This window comes from Tachypleus tridentatus, chromosome 13 (genome assembly GCF_004210375.1).
Source record: "Tachypleus tridentatus isolate NWPU-2018 chromosome 13, ASM421037v1, whole genome shotgun sequence".
Taxonomy (NCBI): Eukaryota; Metazoa; Arthropoda; class Merostomata; order Xiphosura; family Limulidae; genus Tachypleus; species Tachypleus tridentatus.
The window spans coordinates 216,880,047-216,906,807 of NC_134837.1; the positions used below are offsets into that span (position 1 = coordinate 216,880,047).

General features: G+C 34.9%; 1 protein-coding gene across 4 annotated transcripts in view; it reads right to left on the reverse strand.

Moving 5' to 3' along the window:
- Positions 1-26,761, reverse strand: part of LOC143239065 (uncharacterized) — a 47,059-nt gene that overhangs the window by 10,269 nt on the left and 10,029 nt on the right. For 2 of the 4 annotated variants that reach the window (XR_013021012.1, XM_076479858.1), the window contains exons 4-6: positions 17,637-17,798; positions 17,348-17,380; positions 15,149-15,250 (exon numbers count right to left, since the gene is read on the reverse strand). Coding sequence is in view for 3 of the 4 variants with exons in the window: in XM_076479858.1 (XP_076335973.1) it covers positions 15,149-15,250; positions 17,348-17,380; positions 17,637-17,798 (297 nt within the window). In the remaining variant the exon portion in view is untranslated. Of the gene's footprint in view, positions 1-7,507; positions 11,325-15,002; positions 15,251-17,347; positions 17,381-17,636; positions 17,799-26,761 lie in introns of those variants that run through there. The other 2 variants (XM_076479859.1, XM_076479856.1) reach the window with 2 other exon arrangements.

Here is a 26,761-nt window from a genome sequence, read left to right on the forward strand (position 1 = left end):
ATTACATGTAATTTATGATGAATAAAAAGATTGTGTGACTTGAAATTGTCATTAAAATATTTTTAAATTATTGTTCAAGTTCAAACTCGCGAGGAAAAAATTGAGGAGCATAATCTTAACGTTTCGTGCCTTCTGTTGAGATGATAGATAAGGGGAAAGGTAGCTAGTCAACAGAACTTACCGCCAACCTTTGGGTTACCCTTGTCTGACCGAGAAGTAGGTTGTAACTGTCACGAACTGCTCAAAAGTGCAGAGCGCCATTTATATTTCTGCAGTAACGAGATACAAAAGACGACACAGTAGACCCAATAACATATTAAGCCATGCATATAATGTAGAATTTGTCATGAAAGTGTAATACAAATTTAGTTTCTCAGCCTTTAAGTTCTGCTCAGATACGTCTGTGAATCAAATTATCAAAGTTGGCAATTTTGAAGAATTGTTATTTTTTTATTTCAAATAAAAACCGAGAAAATTTATTTCATAATATTACTAAACTTTACAGGTTTGTTTTTGTTTGACATATATTGTAGGCTTAAACTGATGAAAATGCAGTTTGAGGCTACGGTTCTTCCCCAAAAGTTGCTGGAGGAGCACTCCTTAGACCATGTATCTGGACATGTATCCAAGTTTTCATTACCAATATCTGCCAAACGTATCCACACAACTCTATGGCTATGAAACATTATTTGAACGCACTTTGGATAACATACTTTAATCAGAAGAGCAAAAACAAACGCACACAAAGAAAGATATTTAAATATTGACCGTTGCTACAACCGACAGGTAGGGGCTTTTCTTTTTACGTGATTACATTTTTTTCACTTTTGTATCACTTAATATTAATTTTCCGTTTCTTATTAAATATAGAAAAAACAGCGCTCTTAAACGTTCTCACGGTGGTTTAACGGTATAATTCGAAGTTCGATTTCCTACGTTCAGAAGAGTGCAGATAGCTTAATAGTGCAGATATTGGGTGTCTTTACTAAAAAAAAAAAGTGTGCAGTACCCTCCTCAATAAGCCCAAACGGGCAAGAAATGAATGGGGGCGTCACATAGTCGAGACCTAACTAAAGGCAGATGTAGCTCGAGCTACTGCGGAAGGCTTGGCCTGGCACGTACGTTTATTGCAAGTTATTGATTTCTTTCATAGTTTCTGATAATTTTCACTTTTAATGTTCATTTAATATTCCCTTTCTCATATTGCTATACACAAGGAGAACAAACACATGTTCTTAGCTACTGTGACCTTCACGATACTACGATCTAGTGTCAACAATGACCTCTATATTTAAATATTTCTTCTCGTTTATATGATATTCGAATATGGTTCTACTTATACATTTTGTGAAGTGATGATTCTGTTTCGTATAAACTGGGAGAAATATGGTATACAGACTATACCGCTAGGAGATTACAATAATTTGATACATGCCATATGAGCAAGTAGTACGTTTGTTTGAAGTTAGGCACAAAGTGACACGAGGGCTAACTACACCAGCCGTCCCTAATTAACTAGTGTTTGACTAAAAGGGAGCCAACAGCTAGTCGTCATCGCCTACCGCCAACTCTTGGGATTGACTGTGACATTATAACGTCCACACGGCTGAAAGGGCGAACATGTTTAGTGGGACGGGGACACGAACCAGTACACTGCGAGCTGAACTCCCTAATCACCTGACCATACCAGGATCCGCTAGAATAACCAAGAATGTTACAACAGGTTTGATTGATCAGTGATTTTTTTTGCGAAATAATTTTAATGATGTCTACTAAGCCACGTTTTGGTTTTAAAAAAAAATCTATTTCCAGATCATTTATCAAAAGTTATCAATCTGTTGATAGGATATCAACCATAGTTCGAAGTAAAATAATGTTACCGGAAAAATTAGCTCACTGTTATTTTGTGTTACAATCACACAGTACTGTTAAGCCCAAGTTTCCTGTGCTATTATTTTGTTGGTAAGCTCTACAAAATAGGATTCAAAAGAACTAGCTTGCCTCTGTCTCCACAATAATTCTATGATATTAACTAAAATAACTGACTGCAATGAGCGAAATCTGACGTTGTGTGGCTTGCTAAACGTAAAACTTCAAAAAGGTCGTAAGGCCTTAAGATAAACAACTTCCTTACTGACACAATCATTTATAAGTATCCCATTTTCAGTTAACAACACTTGCTTCAAACTATTCAGATGATAAACCAAAAATATTTTCAGCGTTTTGTCTTCTGGTTATGATGTAGTCAGTTGTCTTTTGTTAGGGCTATTCATGTTTCTATACACGTATACATACTGAATGACATTTACAGCTTGGTTATTACGTAATATGGGTTTCGAATAACAAACCAGCGTACCACGTGTACTACTAATAAAGGGACTTAAATTATTGCAAGGTCTTTTTTGTATGCTTTTAAAAATTAAATGTTATGCCAGAAAAGACGTTTTTAATTAGCATGTAGACATAACAGGAAGAGGGGGGGGAATATAAAGGGATTTATAGTTTCAGAACGGTATATCTATCTTGTTTTCATAATTAGAACATTTCTCTTAGATTGCGGTGTATCGTTGGTAATCTGACAATTTTTTGTTGTTGTTGTTTCAAATATTTGCACAAAGCGAGACAGGGCCTATCTACACTAGCTACTATCATACTGAACAGATAAACTACAACGAAGTCAGCTTGTCAACATTACCCATGACCAGCTCCTTGGCTATTTAATCAAATAGCGAGATTTGCCCGTCATTCTTATAACGCATTTATGGACTTATGGTGCAGAGCACAAATTTGACTCAACGAGACGCGAACCATGGACCCTCTGATTTACAGTTCGGTATACTAGCCACGAGATGAGTAATCGTGTAATTTGCTCACGTTAATTAATCTCTCCATCGTATTTCTTGGTACTGCACCCATTATGCTTTAAATAGTTATCAATAAGTGGGTTCATTACCTTACTAATGAGTAATAAACAATTTGCTACGCAATACAGATATCACTAAATATGCACTTTTCCAGTTCTTACTTCTAACCAAACTGAATATAACAATTTGTCGTAGATTATTCGAGACGTATATCTATTTTATTTGTTGAAAATAACGGTATTTGAACAGTGGATATGTTCATCACGTTAGATAAAATAATTTTTCACAAAGAATCATCGCTGGAGAACGCAACTCCTACCCATGTATGTCGCGAAATATTTCAGGTACATTTAAACAGTTAGCTTTGATTCCCTTTCTTTAAGACATATGGTTTATAACAGATGAGAACAGGTTATGTGTACCTGAAAGTGATCGACGCGTGAGGATCCGTAACATTGTCCAACATGATGTTTTTCGGGGATGACATCTACATGCAAGAACATACAGATTCCTATACAGTGGAAGAGGGGCCCCTGACAGCAAGACGTTACGTGGGCGAGATTCTGCCACCCTTCATTCGCCCTCCCTTTTGCGGGACGAGTTTGTGTAACAGCAGGATAATGTCCGTCCTCACACCACCAAGATCATGCAGCAATGTTTTTAGGATGAAGAACAGAGGCAATGGACTGGCCAACTACTTCATCGGACTTAAAATCCAATTAAGCACGTGTATGACTTGTTAAAGAGAGCAGTTAGAGACAGATAACCTACTCATGGTTATCTCCATCCACGAGTGTGCTGTACTGCTCAACAAGTCATCCAAAATGTCAGCAGAAATGTGAAAAAATGCAGAAAGTCCTAAACATGAGAAGAAGTCCCACCAGTTACTACAGATTCATTTTGTTAACTTTATTAATCTTAGTAACATTGTTAGAAAACATTTGCGTGTGCATAATGCGAGATTTGCGTGTGCTTATTGTGAGAGAAAAGTTAATGCGTATTTTTTCACACGATGTGAGATAACTAAAATACATGGAATATTTATTTTCGAGTGGTTCAGTCAGTGGACTTCGACCCACTTTTATAGCAAATGATATCTGGGTACGTTATACACAAAGTTTTAGTGCAGCTGAGGTTTATGTTACATCACTTTCACAGTCTCCCTAGTTTGTCATTTGATGTTACATGATGAAGTGTAAATACGCTCGTAATGACTTATTATGATGGGTCTCGTAAAACATCTAGAGTCAAAACAGTATTTTTATTGTAATATTACTTCTTTAAATATAGAATATCTAGAAAAATATAAAAATTATAATCGCAGACACCGATACTATACCCCATAGTGTAGCTGTGTGCTTCATCACAAACAAATATCTTCGTAAGGAGAAGCTAACACTTTTACACAGTTAGAAAGGGAGAGAGAAAACTTACGTACGTTATAATGACACCATTTCTGTGTCTTACAACGTTGTTAAAGTCCTTATTGCCACCTTTGGTCATGCCCTATCCGACGGTCGTGCATCCTGGCAGTGATCCTGCAGCGTGGTTTCCATTGCAAAAGCCTCCATTGTAAGGCTGACATAGTTTAAACACAGAGCTTTTCTACTTTTTTTTCTACAGACCATCTAGTGTACGAGGACAAGGGTTTCCCAGCAGCCATTTCAACAGACCAATTGTATTGAAATCCATCTGTCGCGGTAAATTTGACTTAACCAGTAGGTCTTCATGTGGAATAGCAAGAATACGTAAGTGTCACTTTTCTAGAAGAAAATCCTTCATGATTACTTACGGGACTTTTATTGTGGCGACTGGATGACTTTCTCCCTTTGACCTTTGCGTTCACAGATTTCTAAATGTTAGAAGATGATACACTATGCCTGCCACGGGTGGGGTATTATTATTTTTTTTGTAGATCTCTTTCTGGATAGTTCTGGCTCCCTAAGTGACCCACGTCTTCTTTTTTTTTTTCCCAATGACATTAAAGGGTTGTATCAGTCATGAACATTGTAAATTCATGATCTAAACACACTTTCATAACCTGGGTGCAGAAAGGGCTATTATATACACTTCCAAAACATGGAACCATTTTCGGTGGCATCGACTTAGATTTTGACATTTCGTAGGCAGTGTGATGCCACATTATATTGGTTGTGAATGTCAAAAGTATCCGTCTCTAGTGACAGTAAAAGTATAGGTTAATATACGTATTTAAATTACTTAATGGACTTAAATTGTGTTAAACTCTTGGTTTTACTCAAAACCAAACCTCTTAATTTCTTGTACCGCTCACAAGGAAAGGAACTGTAGAGTATTTCAGTCATGCTAACAACCACTCAGCAATAACATGCGGTAAACCTACATTTTTATTACGTCACATTTTGAAATGTGAATGATACTGTGATTAGTTCATAATGATTTAACACAGAATATTCCGCTTGTGAAATAAAATTTGGCAACAACATTATTCGTGCCTGTTCTACTGTTCACTTCAAAAGTGAATGTTGAGCTTGCGCAAGTTTTGAAACAGAAAACAGCCGAACGAGGGGATCGAGCCCATAATTCTAATGTTATAAACTTTGACGCTCATCACTAAAAAGCGTATTCAACGATTTTAATGCATGCACTTTAATAACGACCTTTCTGTTATACACTTATGTATGTAATTATAACTTCCTTTTACGGTTCGAATAACATAAGTTCCTGCATCAAATATTCTGTTTTAAGCCGGCAACAAACCTTCTCCCCTTTTTAACGCAAAACATACCTTGCCAAGAACAAATTTAATGTACTCATTAATATCTGTCGTGTACACAGTACCAGTCAAAATAAAGGCTAGAAACCTTATGAGAGATTAAAGAAATAATACACAATAATAATAATATACACAGATGGATACATACATACACACGTTTCTATATGTGTGCTTGTCTACGTAACTGAGAGAACAAATATAGAAATATGACACACAATTACGAAGTTCAAGTGTATGGATCCTTCAATAACTGATAAATTACAGCACATGCATCTGTAGTTCGTCTTTCCAATCATTCAGACATGTAAACCAGAAACAACACGTGCCAGAACAAACTAATTCATCATTCCTCCGAGTGCCAAAGAATATCCTGACAATTAGAGTGAGCTTGTTAGTTCGCCAATATCCAGAGAAAATCAGAATAGGCGAGTAGCTTCTGAGGACCAATACTTTGCCTGACCGAGGGAGATAAGGAAGTCCAACACTGAGGACTAATCCAAGGAGTAAATACAACTTAAGATTTGCTTACTCGTCTTTCGGTACAAACAATTAACGTTATAATCAAAGTACGGGTTCTTGGATGTTGTCCTAAGTGACAAATTTTTGTATTGTGTATAGGATCAAATTTCCGTTTATTTCAGTATTGGTCAAGTGGCACCATATAAATTTGTTATAAGCAAAAATCACTTGCTTACTTAATGGTGACATGTTCTGTTTAAGTTTACACATAAGCCACTAGGGAGCAAGTTAATATGGGTGCTAGAACAATCTTAAAAATTTTAAGAAGTTTCATAATTCCAACAAAACTAACGATTAGTAATTCATTCACCCAATTAAATAGGAACAAAAAGCGAAACCAAAAAAAAGCAAAACATTTTAAAAATGACAAAATAACGGAATTTATCAGATGTTTTATGCTTTGAACATGTACAACATGAAAAGGCTGGGACAATAACTTCTGCTGTTAGTGTAACAAACTATGGGCTTTGAATTCTGTAAATAGCGTCAAACTGTTAGAAACGCTTTGAATAGAAATTTGCATATTTGCTCCATTAAAACTCCTATTATCAGTTTCTAACGAACGTAGAGATTTCCGAAAATTATGTTATCAAATATTAGGATACAAGTAATCAATTAACATAATATTCGGACACACTTTATAAAAACTGGGTTTCGATATCTGTGGTTGGTAGAGCACAGATAGTCCATTCTGTAGCTTTGTGCTTAATTTAAAACAAACACACTTCATAAACGCAATAATTGCAGCCCTAGGAACAAACTATAATAGAAGGAATAGACAAATATATATTACAATCGTTTGTCTGTTAAAAGAAGTTATGTCAAGAAAAGAAGGTTTTAGATTGGTTTTGATGAATATAAATGGATACAGAAATCGTCTAGCGTGTGTATATGTGTAAATATATTGCATAGATTGTTGGCATATTTTATGAACGATGTTCAATTTTTTTTCTGAACTCTACTGTGATGTTTTTGTGATATTAGAACTTTCTTTTTCTTTACTGTAACTGACAGAAACATTTTTTAGGAGTCAGTCAAGATAAGAAAACTTGCATCTCTTCTCTACATAAAGCTGAGCGAATCCAAAACCTTGATAATTCATCATGAAACTTACACTCTTAAAAACCGACCTTGAGATTTGTTTGTATGTTTAGAATTAAGCACAAAGCTACACAGTGGGCTCTGCCCACCACGGGTATTAAAACACGCTTTTTAACGGTGTGAGTCTGTAGACACTGGGGGCCCAACTTTGGGAAATTAGAATGAATACATATACATATATATATGTGTGTGTGTGTGTGTGTGTTTTTAATATCAAACTATATAGTTCACATGAGAGAATAAGGATATATATATATATATGCACAATATCAAAATCAACTGTTCACATGGGGAAATTAGAACATATATAATAAAAATAAAATTTACAGCAAGATGGGTAAGAATAAACATAGGTTTACAGCTTTTTCAAAATTAACATTTTCAATTATTAACTTCTTAAAAGGTCTTTCCAAACTAGTAAACGTGTACCATTCCTGAGTACATACCACTATAACATGTTTCTGAGTTTGAACAAAGTTCACTTCTCAAAAACGTGATCATTTTTTAAACATTTTTGGCATATAGCGACTTTATATAATTTGTTTACATAAAAATCGTTATTATTTTCATAGTTTGAAGAGTTACGTTGACAAACTTAATGTTCCCGATAGCAATAAACTTGCTGTAAAAATCTTTGTCACAGTTACAAACGTTAGCCATGTTGTAATCCTTCCAGGTTCATATTAAACAATTATTCTAAAACTGTGTAACTATTCTACAGTTACAGAGGTTAGTTATGTTATAGTCTCTCCATGTTCATATTAGTGTTAAACTGTTACTGTAAAAATACTAATCTGGCCCACAATTACAGAGGTTTGTTATATTATAGTCTCTCCACGTTCATACTATACTAGTGTTGTAAAAATGTTTATGTATTCCACGGTTACAGAGGTTAGCTTCACATTCCTAGCGTCAAAATATTACTGTAAACGTGCTTATCCACCCCCCACAGTTACAGTCATGTTATAGCTTCTGCACTGTTCTTAATAGTTAAATTGTTGCTGTTGAAATGTATATATATCTGACGGTTACAGGGCTAAGTTTAAGTTTTTAATCACGAAAAAAATACTTAAGTGTCTTCTACAATTACATGGTTACCAATACTAGATTTATTAATGTTCTGATGTGAAAAAAAAATAGGAATAATTAATTGTTTCATGCTTTCTTAAACTTTACTTTTTCAAAACTTTACACTCTTGTTGTATATGGCACACCGTTCGTTTCGACTTGTTTCTAACAGGAAGCTAGTTAAAATCGACATACATGGGTCCTTTAATTAGCTATAATTAAAACCAGGTGCTGATGTTTTTTACAGAATTGACATCAACATCTCGAAGAAACAAACAGTGGAATCACTGTCGTCATCAATGCTGTTAGAAGAGACGCGCGGCACGTTTAGTCATTAACACTAGCCAGTAAGTAGCCTGAGTTACGATGGTTTTTTTTTTTTTTCAATTTTGCGCAAAGATACACGAGAGCTGTCTGCGCTAGCCGTCCCTAAATTAGCAGTGTAAGACTAGAGGAAAGGCAGCAAGTCATCACCACCCACCGCCAACTCGTGGTCTACTCTTTTACCAACAAATAGTGAGATTGACCGTCACATTGTAACGCCCCCACAGCTGAAAGGGCGACCGTGTTTGGTGTGACGGGGATTCGAACCTGCGACCCACGAATTACGAGTCAAGTGCCTTAACCACCTGGCCATGCAGGGCCTTAGAGTTACGATGGATAGGATGGATAACATCATATCTCCATCCTCTCAGAAGAATATAATACCCTCGTTTGTTACGTGTTGAATACTGGTCGATCAGAATTAACCTGAGTTTAGTTTATTACTAGGAATACTTTGAGGGATGGATGGATGGCTGTAACAGACTTGTATAAGATTTTATGTTCAGTTTGTAAAGGGAGTTTTGGGAGCCTTTGTATCGAATAAATTCATTCCGCTTTTGTAAGACCGTCAGAGACGCGAATTAACGAAGTATTCAGTCCACTTAGGCCTTCAGAGATTTAAACTAACGAAGTTTCCAGGACACAAAAGCAAAGTGATTACAGCCATTGTAAGGATTAACGTTATCTTCACCATCTAAACACATCCTTACGAAGTAGAATAACAATCAAACAATGATACAAAGGCACCTGACCTCTGGTGAACACTAATGATAATTGTAACTTTGCCTGAAAGCACAGTCGCGTATTTGAGAAAATGAACTATTCTTTATTGAGTGCATCATGCCCTGTTCAACAGAAATACGAAAACCAAGATTAAAACTTGCAGAGGGACATTTATATACACAACAAATTAAAACTTAGGGTTAGCTCTACAACTTTTGTACTGATTTCAAGCTTTTTGGATCATTTAATAGTGGCAGTGATCAGATAAAGAATAATATAAAGTTTCGGACTGTTTCCACTATATATATAGAATTCGAGCTCTCATGATCTTTTAATATTTGCAGCGTTTAGACACATAAAATAAATGCTAGGTCCAACTTCACAAGATATTTACTGACTTCAAGCTTTCCGACTCTTTGTTTTATTAAACTTAGAGAAACAAGGAGATAAAATGACCTTAAAACATTGTACTGAATAAATACAGTACGGAGCTACACCTAAAGATTGTTTTTTTTTTTTTTACGTTTTCTCCACAATTGAAAAATGACTCTGGTAAGTTTATATAGATAATTTCTGATTATGTTCAGTAATTCCAAATATTAGTCTATAACTCCAAATCAACGCATTCAACTGACTGAGTTTACCACTCGGCTGGTCCTATCACTTACATTAGGCTTATCTACAAAAGTCCTAAGACCAAATATTCTCTAACGAGACAAGACAGCCGTAACTGGAATGCGTGCTCTCGTTAATTTTAGGCCGAAAATGATAAATAACCTTTAGGAACGCAACACCAAAGTTAAACCTTGTTAATTGGATGCACATATGTAGAAAATCTTCTTAGTGGAAACGTATGTCACCAACCTGGTTACAAACATTTTTCCTGTTAGTTCTGTACATAAAGGTGACTCCCCTGTCAGGGTGGAGTCTATAAATTTAGCTTGAAAATTGTTGTATATATAATCTCATGTAACGCGTAGATTTCCAGAACTACTTCATCAGTCTATTTCAGTCATTGTCTTGTTATATCTTCACCTTCCATTGTTTATAAAAACAAAACAAAAACAAAGGATAATTATCCAAACACAAGACGGTGCGTAGACACTAGAAGGCGCGTAAACACGTGCTCTAGTGTCTACATCTAAACAGTGGTAGGCCTACCTAGACTAATGTTTCGTTAAAGTCAATCAAATATTTTTACTAAATTAGCACAAACACAGTATCCACCTTCTCGTACCTTCTATTTAAACCAATAATCATTCTTAATTTATTGCCAAGAATCCATGTTAACTTGTTCACTACTAATAATCTGTATTAGCAGTGGTGGATTTACTGTTGGTGGGCCCAGGGGCTAATAATTCTTGTGGGCCTCACATCCCATGTACTTTTACACAGAATGAAAGTATAATGGGCTCTATTAAACCATGGGCACTGGGGCTGAGCCCCCTCTAGCCCCTACTTAAATACACCACTGTATATTAGCATGTTTACCACTAATAATCTGTATTAGCAAATTTAACACTAATAATCACTATTAATTTGTTTAACACCAATAACACTGCGCAACAATTTTTTTGAAAAGTTTTGCTTCCTGAAAAGTTATTGGTGATTGTGACAGGTACCTGGTGGGTATGCATACAAATATTTTTGGTTTTACTTCATCACGTAGGAACTCTGAGAAATAGACAGTTAACTGTTTACCGGCAATAACGTATTTAATTGCGTTTATGTTTCTAATACGCTATTAAGTTCAACATAATTAAAAGTTTTGCTCCTGATTTTCGTTTTGTATTCAATTTCTGGCGCATCACGTGGTAGTGTCCAACAGTAGTCAGCAAGTATTGATGGATTCCAGTTGCCCTGATATCGTTTTTCCATTGTAACAATGTCCTGGTGAAACTGAAGATTTCGAAGAAACGGTACATGATGGGCAAATTTGGATGTGATATTCGTCATCAGCAGCCAAAAATCTACAAGGAACACCCAACAGTGTTCAAGAAGCAAATACTCTGTTGTGCAGTCTAATCACTGTTAACTTGTCTGGTACTAATAAAACTCCTTGTTAATTCGTTTACCATTAATAATCACTGTTTACTAATATTAATCACTATTAACGTTTTACTTATAACAATCAGATAGCTTTTTACTACCAATGATCACTGTTTACTTGTTTACTGCCAATAATCTGTTAACTTGTTTACTACTAATAATCTGTTAACTTGTTTACTAACAATAACCATTGCTAAGCTGTTTACTAATAATAATCACTGTAAATTTGCTTGCTACTAATAACCACTGTTGACTATTTTACTGCCAATAATCCTTATCAACTTGTTTACCACTAATAATCACTGTAAACTTGTTTATTACTAATTACAACTGTTAACCTTTTTTAGTAATAATTACTATTGTCTTGTTAACTGCCACTAACCATTGTTAACTTGTTTACTACATTGTAGCAGAGCTTACACTAATTTATCAGCAACATTGTTGATGATTCGAGGTAGCTGACTATGTTAATAGTTTTACTACTTTATGTTGGTGTGCTACAATTAAACTATGCATATAATTATCCACAATCTCATGGTGTGATATAACGTATTAACAGCACAGTTTGTACTTAAATACAATTTACTCGATCTGTAAAGAAAATGAATAATTTATTTTAGCAGCAGTAGGTTTTCAGGATTCTAGTACTGTTTGTTTGTTTGTGTTTTTTAATGGTAAAACTACTTTGACTACTGTCCCTAATCCTGAACTTATGACAAAAAGAAAGGCAATTAGGTGACAGGACTCACCGACAGTTTTAGACTATTCTTTTATTAAATTGTTGTCTCATTTTAACACCTCCACGAGTGAAAAGACGAATATGATGACAAGTTTCGATCTCGCGATATGTTGATTATTAAGTAAAGTACCTTAAATATCCGGTCATACGAGGTTTGTTTTCTAGAATTAATTAAACAAGAAGAAAGTTACATTATCATACTAGTGATATACATAAGCAAGTAATGTTTCTTAATTTTGAAATGACTAGAAAAAACATTAGCTGGTCAGCAAGACCTATTCCTAACTCCTGGGCTACTTTATTTATATAATGGTAGTTCACCATTACTGTTAGCGTACCCATAGTACGTGTTTCTGTAGCAACGAGATGCGAACCTTGAAATTTCTAATTAACAGTCGGTGGACGCTAACCATTACATCTCTACCGGCCTTTCCAGAAACGGACTGGAATTTTCAATGTGATCGTCCCCTTATTACACAAGTGGGTTAAACCATGGACCTTAGATCGTTATGACAGTTCATTCAGTTATAAAGGTAGCAAAACCAACCGTAGAGATCCTAGCGGTAGGTTTGATAGAAATCAACTGTACTCTGCACGTACACTCGTATAATTGGCTCGCTAACTGCATTAACAACAGCTTATTAAAAAATTGAGAAACAACGAATGTCATTTCGATTTGTATTGTTATAAACATGTTAATTATTAAGTGCAGTATGTTTTCCTCGCTTCAAATCATGAGAATTACATTCTTTTTTTTTATCAAAATTTATGTCTCCCAAATTTTCATCAAACGTATGAAATTTTTTTAAGTAAAGAGAAGACGACAATTTAATTTTGACATCGTTAGATAACTTTCATAGTGACTCTCCTAATCATTTGTAACATGAAACTGTTCCCTAACACTAATGGTGCTTCGTGGCTCGTGAAGGATATAAAGAACTAGCCAAATGAAGAACAGTAGAGTGTATCAAATGTGATGCCACTCCACACGTTCTCAGCATGGGGTCAGTTTGCTTGTTTTGAATTTCGCGCAAAGCTACACGAGGACTATTTGCGCTAGCCGTCCCTAATTTAGCAGTGTAAGACTTGAAGGAAGGCAGTTAGTCATCACTCACCGCCAACTCTTGGGCTATTCTTTTTACCAACGAACAGTGGGATTCACTGTAACTTTATAACACATCCATGACTAAAAGGGCGAGCGCGTTTGGTGTGACGGGGATTTGACCCCACGGCCCTCAGATTAGGAGTCGAGTGCCTTAACCACCTGGCCATGCCGGGCCGATCAGGTTGCAACATGCCTACAAACGGATTATGTTCCTAATTCTAAATGTTGCCATGGCATGAAGCAGAATGTTCTGGTTTTGTAAATTGTACAGTTAATCCTACGTATTACGAGCTAACTTGTCTGTATTCATAGTCTTACTGATAATGTAACGACTGAAAATGATACTGATATTGTGTCTCGTTTACAGACTTCAATAAAAATATCCACGTTCATGAAGAATGACGAGTTTACTGGCAATAATTTTCAGTGTCTGGATATAACACCTCTTCCTGTATCATAGAAATTCATATAACGACATCTCAAAACGTTGACCACTTAGTTGGAATTATAAATCACCCATAGGATCATTAGGAAGTACCGCCCCCACGCTACGTAGACCGGACACAGTTTCGACTAAGAGCTAGAGATTTTACACACCACCATGACAATTTTATAATTACCATGGACAGTACACAAGTGTTATATTATCTTTTCGGTCGATATGAACTCATATCAAACGAACGAAAATCATTCATACTGTAAGCTATAAACCCCTAAACGTGCCATAAAGTTATAAAGAGACGCCTTAATAGGTGCTATTAAAACAAGCAACCAGATAACGATGTTCAGTTTTCATTACACTTGTGGAGTTAGGATAGGGGGCCGTTTTATCTATATTGGGACTTTTGTTAAAACCACCAGATCAGAATCCCTTAATTTTTAGGTAATATATGTGTATACATCCATCCCTAATTTTGAATTAACTGCTACAATGGTTTTGTCCCGTTTCTTGAAACCAATAACAGGACTGATTATCATTTTTATAACACATTTACAGCAGCTGAAAGAAGAACACGCTAATAACTAACCACACTTGATAGGTGGATGTAATTTATTGGATATTTGACGTAGTTACTGAGGGATCTAAAACATTTGGAAAAACAAATGCGTTCTTGTCACCTTCAGATTGCTAGTCGAGCGTCTTAATCACCAGGCCATGGTAGGTCCTAAACTATGATAGGACTAACACAGTAGCAACCAAGACGCTATTTATATTACAAAACAGCCCGAAATCACTGTTATGGCGTGAACCAGATTATTCGGTGAAGTGTAATTATAAATTGTATACGAGTCGTTTACAAGTTAGAATTATGGTAAAAATTAAAAACAGTCGGCAGTCAACAAGGTAATCTTGATTATAAAACAAAGCAAACGAAACTATGAAACGTAATAAATGAGAAGAACTAGTTCAGGTATTCCTATTTATTTCTACCGCTAGAAGGCCTGACTGTATTTTTTTATAATAATATTTATAGATTAATTCAGTGAACGTTTCTTAAGTTATACTGCTATGCGCTAGTACAAATAGTTCAATTAGAAACAACAACAAAACAAACATTAGTGAACTTCTAAGTATACCTATATGTGGTTGACATTGTTGAATGTTAAACACACAGTGAAAATGTTTCCATATACCCTACACATCCCTATCGTAAGAGACAAGCAGATACCAAAACAAACCGCAGCGCATTCCTTTGGGCAGTATCTAAGCGCCTGCATAATTAGACAGAAAATTGTTTAGTGAAATTTAACGAAAAGCGTTGTAAGGAGACTCGCAAAATTGATAATGGCGAATACATAAGACTTGCGCATGCGTAGTATAAAAGAAACGAAAGTACGTGTCAATATCAAGTTGCAATACTAAAAAGTAAAACAACAACAAAACAAACAGGTATACAAACCCTGAAAACGGCCAACTTGGGTTCTTCCCTAAGAAGACGGACTAACGAATGATAGTCGCACTGAGCTGCTTTCAGGATCCAGTCTCTTCGCCTCGGGTCAAGCTTGTAAATATTAATACAAAGATGAAATACATGTAAGCTAACACACATTAACACTGAAAAATTACACGTTATTCTACGCATCCTCATATATATATACGACTCGAAAATGTTGTTTTTAGGAAGGCAATTATGTTAACTAATAGGATCGGTTACACAACACATCCCATTACTGTGGATCGGGTAACCACTGTTCATAAATTGTAAGAAGTTAAAAACAAGTAAACAAAATTACCAGTACGGTTTGCAAGAATTTTTTTATAACCAATAAAAATTAACATCGTAAATATTAACTGTTGTACAAAATCAGAACGTTTTGGTTTCTGATCTGTCGAATTACTGTCATTATTTACCAATACTGAGAAGGTACACTAGATAACATCTTTCTGGAAGTTATTATCTCTCTAAAAACATTATACTAATAAATCTGATCAATTCAACAACAACTGAGTCAATAGTTTTAACTTAAACCAAAAAAAAAATGAATAACTTGATAAATAACCCACAAGGTTACAAAAATGGTTTGTTTTTTTGGAATTTCACGCAAAACTACACGAGGGCTATCTGAGATAGTAATCCCTAATTTAACAGAGTAAGACTTCAGGTAAAGCAACTACTCAACTCTTGGGATACTCTTTTACCAACGAATAGTGGGACTGACCGATAGAAAATAATGTCCCCGCAGATGAAAGGGCGAACACAGTTGGTACGACGGGGATTTGAGCTCGCGACCCTCAGATTACGAGTCAAGCACCCTAACCACATGGCTATGTCAGTCCAGGTTATAACAGAAACACAATTAAAAACATTTTGGCCTCCAAACGTCGTCGTCATTTGGATGAAGTATTGAAACATGTACATGAGGCTATAGCCTGACCTGGATTAAAAACCTTTTTAATTCTACACCTTACTTTAAAGTTGTGTGCTATTTATTATTTTAGTAGTGCCAAGAAAACAATACCGAATAAAATTAATGAATGGAACAGTATCCTAATGTACACCCACTGGAACCATTTAATTTTCATTTTGTTAAAATTTTATTGTGAGACAAGTTTTTACAACTGTTCTACAGTGTGGTTATTTGCTCATTGCACTCCGTTTTTTCTTGTATTTTAAAAGCTAGTATAAAAAATCACACTGATTGGTAAAGCGTTTTGATGGCGTTACGCAGCCTCATGGCGAATTCAGTGGTAAATAATTTAGAGTATCTGTGTGTATATTAGGGGTTTACAATAACGTACATGGTAATTAATAAGCTCTTTTTAAGCCTACATTTAGTTAAGTTGAATATATATAACACGTAACAATACATTTTTATTGTTGTTATTGTTGTTGTTGAATTTCGCGCAAAGCTACACGAGGATTACCTGCGCTAGCCGTTCCTAATTTAGCAGTGTAAGACTAGAGGGAAGGCAGCTAGTCATCACCACCCATCGTCAATTCTTGGGCTACTCTTTTATCAATGAATAGTGGGATTGACCATCACAATATAACGCCCCCACGGCTGAAAGGGCTAGTTTGTTTGGTGCAGCATGGTTTCGAACCTGCGACCCTCAAATTACGATTTGAGTGTCTTAACCACCTGACCATGGCCAGGACACGTTCTTATTAATTATTCCTTGCAAAAATGCCAAAATCAACAGATGTATAAAAACCTACAATCTTAACTACGTTACTTATAAATACTATAACTACCTTATTTGTAAATATATTTTGAATAATTGAAAAGACAAAAATGTTAATGATGGTTATTTATACACGTTAACCTAATTAACAGTAAGCATAATGGAAAACTAGCAGAGCATTTCAAATGAATAAGCCTAACATTAGTGTTCTAAGCTGTAGAGAACAATGTTTTTTTAACATTCATATTGATTTGTCCATTGCGAAAGATACATTTTTCCAGCTTAGAGTAAATGTTATTAAAACCAACATTTTTTGGTTCTGAAAAACAGCTCGCTCTATTTCTTTCATATTAATGAATATATTTCAAATATCTTTTTCTAATCTAATTATATACACGGTTAAAATTTCGCTGAACAAACAATGATTTGTAATGATCATAATTTAGCCTTAAACAAAAACTAGCTGTTTACTTACCGTGTTCACTGATGAATCGTCGTATTCCAAATTCTACAAAAAAAAGAAAAACATCAATATAAATAAAATGCTGCAAAAACAAAAACAATCAGACTAAACGTTGAAAACCCTATTAAATCAATGCTTAATATCGTATGTCAAATATATATCATGTAGGAAAAGTGTATTCTTCATATCACGTGCACGTGTTAAATTCAAACAATTTCGTTTTATTTCATCCTTCGTACTAGTCTGACGTTACAAAATGTTACACGAATAACTTATAATTTAAAATAATCACGAAACTCACCCTATTTTCTCGTTTTCTCGCTGCTGCACTTAACCCTAACGTCGGTGTGGATTTATTAGAGAGTTCCGATTCAGATGCCATTTTATTCAGTTTCTGAGCTCGTTCCTTTACACTTCCTGGACTCACGGTCAAATCACTAAGCTCTCTTTCCTTGGAACTTTCCTTAAACAAACAAACAAATAAATATTAACATTCAACTAATAATAATTTCATGGAAATTTTCAGCCTCCTTCCTTGGACGTTTCAGCCGAATATCTCAATAAATACAAAAATCTCAAATTTATTGTATCTATTTCATACCTATGCCAATTGCAATTTAAGATAGACCAACTTCTGTGATATTGTTTAAAGTACTCATACGACATGGCACAGTAGTTTCATGTATTAAATGTGTAAATGCTGTCGTGTGCGGACCTGCAATTCCTGATACTTTTAATTTGATACTTGACGGATATATGCATTTTTGACACTCATGGAGGACGTTACCACTCGTGAACGTGTGCCGCACGTGATCCTTCATATCCTGTTTGCTTATGTCTGTCGCTGTAGGCCCTATGCTTTGCAATATATCTCGTGTACATGTAAAATGATAGTGTTACGGGAAAACCAGAGCAGGTTTTTAAATATCGCCTGACATCCTGCACCACCGAACCTAATATATAGAACACACTATCCGATATATACGCAGACGCACTCAGGTGAAAATCCTTTTGATCAGTTGAGTGACTGTCCAAGCCTCGCCGATTTTAACTTTTACTAAAAGAACAATGTAGAACAACCAAACACCATGTAAAAATTGTAACACATTATATGCCAGACCTTCTCGAGTGTAGCGAATAAACGGATTCTCTACATACTTTATCACGTGAACAAAAAATTTGTGACTTTTGTATTTGTGAATAACCATACAGACCACATAACCCAACTCATGTAAGCGATGCTAGAAGTAAAAACCGTTGACTATGAGTCGGCTAAAGTTTGGAACTTGCAAGAATACTGAGCTAAACTTTAGTTATAAACTACGACACACAAACAGAACTTCGATTAAAGTAACTTAAGCACAAATCCTGCAATTCTGGAATAATCTATTACAATAACACTCGTTTCACCCCATCACCGTAGTAAGTAAGCACTTGATGCTGATAAGTTGGTGTGTACCAAGTAAAACAACTGGTAATCTTAAACATTAAAATCTGGCTGGTCAGCGAAAGTAGTAAGCGTGGCCACTAGAAAGAGACAGAGTTAAAGTTAAGCACAAAGCAAAACAACAGGCTGTCTGTGTTCTGGCAACCACGGGTATCAAAACCCAGTTTCAAACGCTGTAAGTCCGCAAACATTCCGCTGAAAGAGAAGAAAATCGACATGAAAATAAAGGTCCATTTGCATAGTTAACTTCTTTCCAGAAACGGAAACACTAACTTATAAAACTGTTTATGAACTTGGAGTGTGTAGAACAGATAAATAATTTATTCCCGGTCTATAGGGTCTGCTCGTTTCCGCTACTGAACAGCATGACTGGTTGCTAACTAGATCTATATTTGTTGAACAATATTAGCAATGCGACCTTTATGTACATGTAATATTTATTAATTTTGTACAGCACAGTCACATTGGGTTATCTGCTGTGTCCACCGCAAAGATCGAACCCGGGACTTAAGGTAAGTCAACTATAAACATGCATACTGGTTATACCGGTAGAAATACCAAGAAGAGAAGTTCTAAAAATAACGTTTTCACGTTTAAAATGTGGACTACTTCCGGTCACATATGATATCAGCGGTCAACAAAATTTGTGACTGAATTGCAACGAAAGATATTGGCAAAAATGAAAACCAATTTGTTTGATTAATAGCTGGGTAAAAAATTAATCATCTGAAGCAATTTTGCCAAACGATTCTGTAAAGCGATAACACCTCGCACTTAAAAGTTATCTTACGATCTCGTCTTTTGAGAGATTTACAACTTCCAGTTGTTTATTATTCATGTTATAATAACTCAATTGTTATATTTGTTTTGCTATTTTCAGAGAACATACGAAAAGGTATCATTCATTCCGTAATGTCCGCTTACTACGTAGGCTTCATGAACACAAGGAAATATCTCTTGCACCGTGGCACCACACGCGTGAAGAAAATTCTCAATTAAATTTGTAAATACATTAAGTGTCAAAATAAACCATTACAAATACATTTTATTCCATACTCCATAGAACAATATTCTATTTGAAATAATATGAATGTGTTCCAAAACTAATGTTTACAAATAACGAAAGCACGTGGACACTAATAGACATCGAGACACATGCATAACATCACATCTGATGTATATTAGAAGTACTTATATATATCCAGACGTTCATAATTACATAGCAAAAAATATGTGAAAACACTTGAGGAACAAAAAAAGTATGGTCGCCATTTTCTGCCACCAACTGTTTGTTTTAAATTTCGCGCGAAGCTACATGAGGGCTATCTGCGCTAGCTGTTCCTAATTTTGCAGTGTAAGACTACAGGGAAGGCAGCTCTCATCACCACCCATCGCCAACTCTTGGGCTACTCTTTTACCAACGAATACTGGAATTGACTGTATAACGCCCCACGGCTGAAAGGGCGAGCTGATTATGATATTAAATTCGTTACCCTGGTAACTCAATTTGTTATTAAGTACAAAGTTACACAATGGGTTATGTCAGCTCTACCTACTGTAGGTATTGAAACCCAATTCTTAACGTTATAATTCCTCAGACTTACCGCTCAACCACGGGGAAGGATAATCTATTAATTTGAGTAAAAACAAATACTTTATTACACGTATATCGCTAAGCTATAAAACACACACAAAAAAACTTAATGATAAAAATGGATTAAAATTAGATAAAATACTTAAAATATCAGCACTACAAATGTAAGCAAAACACTTGATTTTAACTCAATATAAGCCGTATTGTCTGCCATGTATATAGACACAGAAGACTGGAAGAGTTACTCACAGAAATGTAATAAATAAAAGTGGTTAATGTAATATGTTTTATTTCAGTGTATGATATTCAATTCAACGGCAGTTTTACTTAACACATCAGAATAATCAACATCACCACGCTCCCGTGTCACCACAGAAAGCACGTGAAAATGAAATCGACGTCAAAGAGCATGACCTCAACTGGCCTTTTGTGAAATTGCCAATCGTGCTTTAAGTTGATAATACGTTCGTTGACACCTTAAAATGCAAACAATATGTCAATATGTCGTCAGTTTCTTTCAGTACGTGCATTTGGGTGCACGATTTTAGCAGGATCGTCATGTGCAGAATGTCCGATATTTATCTGCAAACTTCAAAATTTGTCAAACGTAAGTTTCTCGAATACGAATTTTAATTTGTTTGTTTCGAAGTTAAGCACAAAACAACACAATAAGCTATCTGTGCTTTACCCACCACGGGCATCGAAACCCGGATTTTAGCGTTGTAAGTCCGCAGACATGCTGCTGTGCCACTAAGAGGGGTACAAATTTGGAAAGAAATTCAGCCATTGAACACGTCTGTTTCTGTGTTGTAATAAATTACTTTATGAATATTAATCCTATATTTTAGTTGCTTCTCAGATATTTCAGTCTTACCTTATACTAATAAGTTACAAATAACTTAAGGCTACATTTTTTTAATTTCGCGCAAAGCTACACGAGGGCTATCTGCGCTAGCCGTCCTTAATTTAGCAGTGTAAGACTAGAGGGAAGGCAGCTTGTTAATTTTAAAAAAATGAGTAATTTGGGATTTTGTGAAAGTCCATTTACTACCAGAACCATGTTACTCACATCGTTCTTGTTCTAATAAGAGGTATATTTTACTTTTGCACTAAATAACCTAGTTGAGAAATAAAAAAACATTATTCTTGACAAGGATTTATAATTCAAGTGTTCATTTTGTTATATATATATATATATATATACACACACACACACACAATCTTTTTTTTATTGTGATGTAATACATGTATATACAAGTGTTTTCCTGACTAAACATTATTTTACAACCATAACGAAAGCTTAAGAATAAACTTTACGAACCTAGACTTACAAAACCCCTTATAAATATAAAGTACTGCGAATCACATTTGCGTGATATGGATTTAACAACTGTTATGTATTATGATTTATCTCGGCCGAACCTCCAATTTATTAGATTACGTATTACTAATTCAAACACCCTATATCTGAATTAAATTTTAATTTTAATTTAAAGGTTAATTAAACGTCGATATGTGTCAAATTTGTAATATTTACCAACAAGATTGATGCATTCAGTCTTTTTTATAATACAAATATATTTTAATATACAAACAATAGTACAATTCATATTAACGGTTATTATAAATAGTTAATATGAAGGATTTACAAACGTAAGTAATAATATAAAGTCTCCCTTCCGGCCTGGAACTGCCTTGATGTCTTACTGAGGGTTCACGATGAGGGAATTAATTTCGAGTTAACATGAATATAACTAACAGGGAGCTAATTAGCTCTCTATTTTTTATGGTCTCACGCCGCTGAAGTTATGTAATGTTTTCGTAAAAATATTGTTGTCCGATGTGAAATCACTGAAGTTAAACGGTTTTTAATGTTCAAAATCTATTAACTTCCCTGGTTAAATATCTGTAGTTTCCCGATTATAGCTTCCAAAATTTATAGTAGAGCAACTGTAATAAACCAAAAATAAATACTGTTTTTTTGGCTCGTCGCTTTATAAACGTCAGGCGAAGTTCTCGAATTTTCTGTTAGCAAAAATACTTAACGATATACTAGTGCTGTCGTAAAACATGCTTTACATAATAATTATATAACTGAAACAAAAATCGATATTAAAATAAATATATAACAGTAAATGCGTTACACAACATATTGCGCGTCACTCAATGTCATGTCACTTATATACGAGGGACGAGGAATCGAAAGTGTTAAAAAGCTTAATTAATAAAAACCTTCACAGTATAGGATTGAAAATGATTCATGTAGACATACATATACATCAAGTGATAGCAAACACGAGATGTTGAAACAGTGTTACTGTAGAATTTCAGCAACAACAAAAAATACGTGACAAAATCCAGATAAACACTTGGCCAAATTAATATTTTCTTTTTCAAAAAACTTAATTTTTGAGCAATACTAAAGTATACATACATATATATATATATAGAATTCTTATAAAGTAGGTGTACGTGATATGTTGGTGATAAATTCAAAGATAAGCGTAAGCACGTTCTTCAATTGCTTTCAAAATTATTATATATATATATATATATATATATATATATATTAGAACTTGTTAAACGAATGTACAACAAACGTTTGATGTTATATAGAGATCACATGCATATCATAAAATTATATATATAGTTCTCTTCTTCCTGTCAAAAGTCCACATAGGCCTATTCAATTACTTAAGAATTTCAATAGACAAGCTGGACCAGCTTTCCCTATTTCTATCGAACAAATATGCCATGTATAATTCATTTACAACTGTAATACGGGTTACTGCAGTCATATACTGTTCTCCAGCAATCAACTGGTCTTCTTTCTTCATTATATCCTCCATTTCTTTTGTCAAAGTGCTCTCAAATAGATTCAATTGCTTTAGAATCTTGCTCTTATGGAATTAAATTATTATTATTATCTCTTCTTCTATTGTTATTTTTACTCTGACAAATTAAACATTAGGCTTATCATTTCTACATCAGTTAATTTCACATTGAACTTTACCTTTGTTGTGACTTTGCTCTCTTATGTTTGTTTTTTTAATTTTGTGCAAACCTACACGAGGGCTTCTGTGCCAGCCATCCCTAATTTAGCAGTGTAAGACTACAAGGAAGACAGCTAGTCATCACCACCCACTGCCAACTCTTAGGCTGCTCTTTTAACCAATGAATAAAGGGATTGATTGTACATTATAATGCTTCCACAGCTGAAGGGCGAGCATGTTTGGTGTGATAAGCATAGTCTCTTCTGCTACTGTCTTTGTATTTCTGCTGTTTCTTGTTCATTTCATACTATTTATATGTTTATCACTAAATCGTCTGCTCGCTATATCCTCGACATCTATGAGTTACAAATATAACTTCCAATAGTTGCTTGTTTTTAACTCTTATAATATGAGCAAAACTGAGCAATTATAAAATATTCATTCACAAAATAATTAATGATTATCTACACTGAATAGTTTTATATCACAACACTCCTTTACAATAAAAATACTTGCAATGATACTACTAATTCACACTGTTTAATCCTCTTAAGTGAGTGCATTATTCTCAGAAGCCAAATATAAATGTTTTGATCAATTTGTTAATCAACTGAGAAACTAAAATAAGTAGATTACTCCATAGCATTGCTAAAATGATTACAGCTTTTACTTATTACAAACTTGAAATTATTATTTCAGTAAGAAAGTATACAAGTTAAACTAGAGGCAGAAACAGGTAAAGCCTATTTTGAACTTCATAATTAAATTCAAAACACAGAATAACAACCACGATTTGAGAGCATAAAAAATGCACATCAAATAGTTCTATCTTTTAACAAAGATGTAAAATAGTTTGGGAGTCAGCTAAGTTTTGCATGGCTGAATTTTTTACAATATTTTCTGGCAGTCATTTGAGCAAACTGGCCCCAAAAAACTCATGTCCAACAGTTACTTTATATAGCTTACCCTTAAAAATAAATCACAGGTTTAACATCTGCAATAAAAAAAATACACTTGGCTGCTTGCTGTATTTTCACACTCGTCTTTATTACTCCATTACTAATTCCAAATAATGGATGTGTAAAGAATTGTGGCTGAGATCTCTCCTTTATCTGCCAAAAGTCACTGTCTGGGGGTCTTTTGTTCAACATCACAACTGATAAACTTGAACGGATAGAATATAACAGCCAGCAAATTGTTAGCTGGGCTGGAATATGACAATCAGTAATTGACAGGTAAGTAAAATCACATGATTTGATGCACCTGTAACATCATTAAAATGACTGTCATAAAATAAAGATTTGTTTGGACACCAGAATTCAACCTTTTGGAATTTGAGAGCCACACGGAACAAGCAATTTGTTTCATAATCCATCTGATTGTTGGAAGAAATTGAGTGAAAAAGATAAATACCATGTACACAGAAAGTAAATTACAGTGCTCTTCTTATAACGTGTGTTGCACAGAAAGAGAAAGCCAATCTTGAACAAGGTGGACAAACCGTAGTTATTTAAAGGACATCTGTAAGGGCAGCATATTAATTTATAAAGTAAATAGCATGAGACAAAAATGACCAGAGATATCTTTGAAGAATACTACTTGAGAAGAAATTGGTGCACATAAACAAGGGCTTTTTTCTAATGAACAAGAAAATTTTCTGGATTATTTGTTATATCACAAGTTATGAACTTCAAGGAAAGATACTGCAGACCCAATGACTTATAAACCTCAAATTTATAAAAACAGAAGTAGTTGAATCTGATTCAGAGTAGCCATGACAACAGAAACCAACAACTAAATTAGAAGTATTTTAGGATCTCAGCTGAATGACCATCTTAGATCTTACAAAGAACTTCAGTCTTCTACTTACTAGAATCAATCTGTACAGTTAAATGATCATGGTAAAATTAAATTATCTACCAGATACACAATGCCACTTGTAGTCCCACAAAGAAGACTAATAAATAGTAGAAATTTCATTATTCTGAGATTTTAAAACCTTCATGAACTGCCACACAATGAAATTTTATACCACTAAAACTCATTCCTTTAAAAAAGTACTTGACTGTGTACCTAGAAGGTGCAGTAATTATTGAACTATGTTAACTAAAAATAATAGAAATATAAAACAGGGGGAAACATAACCTAGTGCTATCCTTCTAATCTTTAGGAATGGTAACTACAGATAGTACAAGGTCTGTTCAAAAAATACGCGAACTGTTTGAATTGCGCGGCTCCAGTTGGTTCATTCTGAAATCCGCCAAACGAAAAAATCGCACTTCACTTAAAACCGCGTAGCTAATACACAAATGAAAATATCTGCAATCGGGAAATGGCGTCGTAATCAGCTGATCTGTGCTAACCTAGCGACACCATTTCCCGATTGCAGATATCTTCATTTGTGTATTAGATACGCGGTTTTAAGTGAAGTGCGATTTTTTCGTTTAGCGGATTTCAGAATGAATGACCTGAAAGAGCAACGACTTGCTGTAAAATTTTGTGTTAAACGTGGAAAATCTGCGACTGAAACTTTTGCTATGCTTAACACGGCTTACGGTGATGTTGCTATGAAGCGTACGGCATGTTTCAAGTGGCATGAACGTTTTAAGGATGGTCGACAGTCCATTGAAGATGATGAGCGTCCTGGACGTCCTTCCACGTCAACTGACGACCCACACGTCGACAAAATCAATACCCTGATGCGGGCAAATCGACGTCTGACTGTCAGGGAGCTTGCTGAAGAGTGTGAGATATCAGTTGGATCTTGTTACGAGATTTTGACCGAAAATTTGAAGATGCACAGCGTTGCTGCGAAATGTGTGCCTCAGAACTCGTGAGTTTTTGGCCAAACACTCAATCACTGTTGTTCCCCACCCCCCTACTCACCTGACCGTGCTCATTGCGATTTGTTCTTGTTCCCCAAACTCAAAAGACCCTTGAATGAAAGAAGATTTTTTGAGACGATTCCCGAGATTAAATCAAATGCGACGAAGGAGCTGAAGGACATTACAAAAGAAGCTACCAGGACTGTTTCAACAAGTGAAAACACCGTTGGGATAAGTGTGTGCGTTGGGGAGGAGAGTACTTTGAAGGGGTCCCAGACCTGTTCTTCTAAATAAAGTACATTTTGTTTTATGACATCAGTCCGCGTATTTTTTGAACAGCCCTCGTAAACTTCTTATTCTTTATCTAAAACAATCTCAATGTCTTCCTTTTGGAAAAGATCATTTCTATTAAAAATGAACACACACACATTCTCCTGTGACAAACACAACTGACAAATATCAAGGTGCTAATGTCTGCAACATGAGCAAAATTTTCATAATTCAAATAGATTTTGATAACCAGGATACACTTGCAGGCATAATTCCAATAAGTTATATTCTAAAACA